At 38.5% G+C, this 6,845-nt stretch overlaps 1 protein-coding gene across 1 annotated transcript in view; it reads left to right on the plus strand.

Moving 5' to 3' along the window:
* The window catches only part of Sepsecs (Sep (O-phosphoserine) tRNA:Sec (selenocysteine) tRNA synthase), a 41,212-nt gene that overhangs the window by 14,391 nt on the left and 19,976 nt on the right, over positions 1–6,845 (plus strand). The window contains exon 6 of the mRNA XM_004624528.3: positions 1,158–1,260. Coding sequence (XP_004624585.1) covers positions 1,158–1,260 — 103 coding nt within the window. The remainder of the gene's footprint in view (positions 1–1,157; positions 1,261–6,845) is intronic.

Below are 6,845 nucleotides of genomic sequence, written 5' to 3' on the forward strand. Positions count from 1 at the left end.
TAATAAACCATTGGATTTAGTTTTAATTTTATAGTGTGAAAACATTTCTATTACAGCTGGTCTTAGTTGTAAGGGGTATTTTGTTTTGTGAAGGAACCTTTATTTACATATTAAATTGTAATTGAGTTTTATTACCTTACTTTGCATAAAGTTAAGACTCATTGTCTTAGTATAAGAGGTGGAAAAGAAGAAGTAATGGTAAGTGTAGATTTTAAACCAGCAGTATTTAAGATCCCTTAGTATCCAGGTTATTGTAAAATGTGTTATTTTGGTACTGAAGCACTTTTATGTTTTGTATTGTTAATATATTGAAGTTTATTTGAAAATACATTTTATATTTTATAAGATGTTTAATGTTAAATTTAAGATTTCCAGATGTACTGATTGTTTCGAAGCTGCTAACTTCAGTAACCAAAAATCATTAAGGAAAAAAAAAATAGTGTTCCAATCAGAGGCACAAGTTTAAATATCACATTATTTCCCTTGTGTGAAAAAGCCAAAGGGAAAATAAGGAGCAAAATGGAGGACAGATGCTGGGCAGCAGGTCGAAGGTGTTCAGGTGGAAGGGATCTAGGGAGGGGGTAGGGAAGGGGAGGCAAGGAAAGGAAAGGAGCTGAGAATGGAAATGGAAGGGGAAAGATGGAAACAAAGCTTTTGTAAATGGGGAGGAAAAGAAGGGCTGAAGGGAGGGAAAGAGAATGGGAAAAAAGAATTAACACATTATGTACAGGTACAAATCCCATATGATGAACATGATCATTACATATGGCAAATATGTACTAAAATTTTTTTTCAATGATTGATTCAGTTCCACAAAAAAGAAAGAAATATCCCACCCTGTGAGGCGGTCATTGTAAATAATCTCCTTTTGGCTTTGGAAATAAGTTTGGAAATAATTTGTTACTATGTACATCTTTATAAGTAAAAATATCTAGTCTTTCATTTATTGGTAACATTAATTTATAAGCTTTTTAGGTTTTCCTGCAGTGCTTGTTATGTATTTCTAAGCTGATGAATTATAGACTAAGATCCTACAGAAGAAATTTTAGCCAACTCCTCATACATAATGATTGACTCTTACATTTTTTAAAGCAGTTCTCACATTATAATATACAAAGCACAGTGTGAGTGTGTCTTTCTGATGAATATTTTTATAGACTAGAAGAACTGGCTGTGATTTGTGCTAATTACGGCATTCCACATGTAGTCAACAATGCTTATGGAGTACAGTCTTCGAAATGCATGCACCTCATTCAGCAGGTAAGTTTATAAAAAGATGTCCAAAAAAGTGAATTTTGAACCTATTCTGAGTTTATTTTTCTCACAGCCTGAGGTGGTGAAAACAGTTATTTAGCTATTTTTGTTTCAGAGAATGTTAGAGACTTGCATTCCGTATTCTCTCCATAAGTCATTAGTGGTTCGTTGGAGTCATGGACATAATTGGGTAATCACTTTGCTGGACCAGTCAGCGCTGTAAGATTTCAGTAGGGCTTTTCCATTTCTGAGACTGTTTCATTAGCAGGATGTTCACATTTCTAATCAATTAGAGTGTAGTATTTTTTTAAACTATATTGATTATTCTATATTTAAGCAGTTATTTTACCTTATTTAGACTAGAAAGGGCTTTATAAACATACTAACATATGACTGAAGTTGGTAGGCTTTTTTCTGTTCTGTTCAGTTTCTGTCATAAACACCAGCTAGGTCCTGGTCATTTCTTTTAGGTTCTAATTTGGAAAATTTGCCCATTTTCTGTTCTTGTTAGAATAAAAGTCAGTTCCATGGCCTATAAGTCATTGCTTGTTGAGGTCACTGCTGCTTGTCTGTGTTCATTTTCTCCTGTGTCATCTGCTGGCTCCAGCCTCCCTTGCTGCCGTTCTTGCCCCGTCACCCGCAGCTGTGCAGACTTCTGTGCCTCACTGAGGCTTTCCCCGATACCCTGTTTAGAGTAACCTTCTCCTCTTCCTTGCTCATCTTTCATTTCCTGTTTTACTGTATTTCATCTTAGAGCACCATTTTCTCATTGACTTCTCTGAAATTGGAATGACTTACAGTTGTTGAAGTCATACAGTGTTAGTAGGCAGTGTTTTTTCTGGAAATAATGGTGTTTCTTAACATTGATGGCCTCTTGCTTTTTATCTCTGTAGTACGTGGTTATTGACAGTAGTAGGTAGAGTTAAGGTTCTGTTAGAACCAGAACATTTTGTTTGCTCGCTGTTAGCCTCTCAATACTTATAACAGTACCTAATGCATAATTGACACTTGGTAGCTGGTCACTGATTGAAGTGAGTAAATAGTATATTTATCTGTGTATGTTATAGACATTATGTGTACAATAATGTTAATATAAACATTCACTTTAGGCATATGTGATTTATGTTATGTGGAGTTAAGTTATTCAGAGATTATCTGTGATCATACTGAAGATAGATCCTATCTAGTAAGGGTTGTTTTTATAATTCTTCATATAATGTTTTCATCTTTGATATGTGCAATTTAATGATAATAACAGCTGAATGACTTATTTTCAAGACTAGGGTATACCTGATTTGTATGGTAGCAAAGGATGGGTACAGTTTTAACCAAGAAATCTTTTCTTTCTTTTTTTTTTCCCCAGTACTGGGTATCGAACTCTGGACCTTGTGCTTGTCAGGCAGACCCTTATGCAATTGAGCTGTCTATCTGGTCCTACTCTGGAAAACTTAAAAAACATTTTATTTCAATTATCTATTGTTTCTCTCTTCACCTTGCTCTTCTCTTCTTTAATTTTTAGTAGCCTTGGTCCTTTTTTGGGGGGTGGTACTGGAGATCAAACTCAGGACCTTGCACTTATGCCACTGAGCTGGCTCCCCAACCCAATCTTAGTTCTTTTGAATGCAAGTGTCAGCATTACTAAAAGTTTAGAAAAATAAAGCTGTATATTGTAGATGGGCTCATTTTACCCATCTTAGTCTACCAGATGCTTTGAACAACACATGCATGCACATTTTCTCTTTTTAGTACATTCCCACTGGCTTAAACAACTGTGGTACATGTGTGACTGTTCCATTAGGTTGCTTGAGCCACTGGTGGTGCAGATGGATCTAATCACTTTTATCAGTATTTTTACTAATTAATAAAAAGTGGATTGATGGGACAATTAAGCATGTTCCACCAATGGGTCACGTCACTGAGTATGAAACATACATATTGCAGAATGTGTTAAATGCATGCATCATTTTTCCATAGTTATAGTTGCTGTATACAATTAACATTAAATATTTTAAACTGCATGCTTATAATGTCTTCATAATGATCACTTTAATACTTTTTGACTTTTACCGAGCTGTCACCTAGCTTCAAAGCTCCCAGTGTTGTGGTGCTTATGACGTATTTGGAATGCGAGACAATTTGGTAGCATACTTGAAGAGATTACAATGAAGCAAATGGGCTCCTGTGTGTGATACAAAAGGTGCCCTGGGGGTTGTGTGTGGTGGTGTCCCACCTCATCGTGTCCCCTGTGCCTCTGCCGTGTTTTACTAGGAAGAAAACTAAGATTGTAGGAACTTAAAGTTCAACATATCAATACTTGATGAAAAATACCTGTTCCATATTATGCCTAAGAAGTTTGATATGCAGACAGATAGTGAGGTTAAGCTTAACAGCCTAAGTTGTATGGTAATGACAATAAGCTTGTCTTCTGGAGGATTAACAACCTAAGTTTGCAGACCAAAATTAGAGAAAAAGGAGGGCCGCAAGGAAAGCCAACATTTTGGCCCTAGCCTTCCAAGGTCAATTAAGACTCAGGACATATGAGAACTTGTACTGTAATGTCATGTAACTCGGTAGTGTCCCAAATTTTCTGATCAAGGAGATTATGGGGCCAAAGAGGAAAGTGATCGATGAGTGTGCCTAAGGAGAGTCACATGGAGAGAAAACATTCTCTCAGGCTTTCACAGAGAGCACATTGGCCAAGCAATGGCCATGACTCATCCACATGGCTCACACTGACAAAGGATCTACAATCTGAGGTACAGGATCTCAGGATAAATCCTGAGGGGATTTCACTGATCTTATCAGACCCAAAAGCTACAACTCTTGTTGCATAGGTCCTGCTTTACCTTGGTCTTAACCATCCAGCAGAAAAGTATAAAAACGAAGTATAAGAATTAAAGCCATGCTGTTATGTTGAGCTGTAGGGGACTCAGGTCAACAATTTCTGACATTGCCAGTGAAGCGGAAGACCCAATACTATTATGGGCTACTGGACTCTTTTAGAATATTTTGCTGAGTTTACACACCTATAATATTCAAATGACGGAACTAAACAAAGGGGATACAGATGAATGTCTATTTTGTATCTGTGTATTCAAAGTGGTTAGGATAGATATACAGTTACATTCTCTTAATGAATAGAGGGATTCTAATGGTGTTTGTAAATAGGATATCATGTCTGCATTTTGTATAATTAACCACTAGGAAGAATGTATGCAATGTGTTAATTATTGAAACTGTCCTGCCAATTTGGCTTGAAACTGTCTCATTACTATTTGTTTCTCAATAAAATTATGGAAAAAAAACCTGTAAGATGGATGAATGATTTTTAAATTTTTTTTTATTTTAGGAAAGGGTCTAGAGGGTGTTCAGGGTTGCACTACTAAATTGGACTCATAGTGATCCGCCTATTTACTGCCTCCCAAGAGCTGGGATTACAGGCGCTCACCATCACACCTAGTCTCACTTGCTGTCTCAGTGCACCCTGGGGGAAGGGCCGGCACGGCAGGCATGGGGATTGAACCCTTGGCACCTGTGCCTGCTTGTAGATGCTTTAATCCGCTGAGCTATTTTACCTGCCCGTGAATGATTTTTTAAATGTTCATTTTGTTGCATATATTGTGTTACCTTCTAAAATTGACATATCTTAAGGAGGATAAAAAAACCAATATAAAACACTGATTTCCTCATATTGGCCTACATGAAAAGAAGTTGTGGCATGGTTACTCTAAACCAAATGAATAAGTTGGTCGTGTTGAGTGCTGGTTGTCATTTCTAACTAATTCAAGTTACCTTCACTTATGCTGTAGCTGTTATTGGTACTAGCTAGTGTTTACGGAATATCCAGCATGTGTGATAGAATCCTGCTCGGCTTTTCAAGTTTCTTAACTTAGTCCTAATAATGCCAGGTGTGCTTATCTACTATTCCCATTGTACACATGAAGAAGCAAACTGAGTGCAGCTAAGTGCTTTGCTCAAGGTTCCGTAGCTGCCTAACAGCCCCTCTAGCTTGTTGTGACTCTAGAGCACTGTATTTTCCTTAAAAACCAAAGTATTAAAATTGCAGTGCTTTTGTTGATAAAAATTGTATTGCAATAGTCAGGCTGTCAGTAGAGAAAGAATTGTAGCTAAAATGTTCCAGAAGTTTAAGAAGTTTTTTAGGGAATGCCCCCAAATGATTTAAATCTGGGCAGAGAGGGCATTCTGTTATACACATGTAGTCTTGAGAGTGTTTCTGTTTATATTTACTAAAACAGCTAATTTGGGAGATTCATGTAATATGGGCCTTGGAAAGATTAATGGAGACTGGGGCAGTAGAATTATAAAAATACGCAGAATGGTGAAGCTCCAAAAGTATGGGAAGCAGTGACTTTGCTTATTAAGAACTTGAAAAAAGTCAGTGTTAAGACTACTTATTCAGAGACCTCATTGTCAGTTCATTCAGCAAATAATGCTAGATTCCCACTGCTGGGTCTGACAGTAGGGAACGTGCTGTGTGTGCTGTTGTGCACCCATCGCAGTCCTGCCCTCACAGCAGACAGCGAGCAGGAAATGTGGGAGGTCTTTCCGTGAATGCTGTGGTATTTGGGAAGGAGAGCTGTCAGATTAGGTAGTGCAGTCCAGAAAGGCCTCCTCAAGGAGGAAGCATGAGCAGATTCCTGAAGGATGTAAAGGAGCGAGCTAGGCAGATCTCTAGAGAGTGAGATTCCAGATAAAGGCAGCAGCAGGGGCAAAGAGCAGGGCAGGAATGTGCTTGGCGTGTGTGAAGGAACAAGGAGCCAGGCTGGCTGCGCCACAACGAGTAGGGGGACTGCGGTGGAGGAGATGTGAGGCCTGTTAGGGATTGGGGGCTTTCTTTTTTGTGGGCTGTTGACTCTGGAGGATTTGGAGCACAGAATGACCTGTGCTCTGTGGGGCATAGAATGTTGATGGCCAGGGTGGGAGGCTGTTAGAGCAGCCCGTGCAAAGTGTGTTGGTGGCTTGGGCCAGGGTGGGAGCTGCATGGACGTGAGAGTGGTAGAATTCAGATACATTTTTAAGAGTGGATTTCAGGGTGTACTGGTAAATTATAGGTAGAGTTATGAGAAAAGGAGAAATGAGAGCCTCTAAGGCTTTTGGCTTTAGTACCTAAAAGAGATGAAATACCCTAAGTATTTTAAACATGACCACTTTACATAGATTCTGGTGCCATCTGTGTCATTGGTTGCTAGGTAATCTTCAGCAAGATGCTTTAACTGCCTGGGTTAGAATTCTAGCTGATCTTGTGAGCGAGATTTTTAACTTCACCATAACTTGATTTTGTCATCTGTAAATTAGGTGCTATGGTAACACTTCATATCATTGTGACAGTTAAATGTGTTTTGGATAGAAAATGCTTACCACAGTGCCTGGCTCATGGTAAGTACTCAGTAAATTCCAGCAGTAATTATATGAACAATTACAGTGGTACCTTAGTTCATGAACACTTGTTTGCAAGCCTCTGGTTAACAAACAGAAGCACTTGGAAAGGATTTGCTCTTGTCTGCAAGCTGCATCAGGTGACAAGCTTGACAGCGGCCATCTTTCCTACGCAGACACAGACATGGCCATCT

This window comes from Octodon degus, unplaced genomic scaffold (assembly GCF_000260255.1).
Source record: "Octodon degus isolate 3935 unplaced genomic scaffold, OctDeg1.0 scaffold00006, whole genome shotgun sequence".
NCBI lineage: Eukaryota > Metazoa > Chordata > Mammalia > Rodentia > Octodontidae > Octodon > Octodon degus.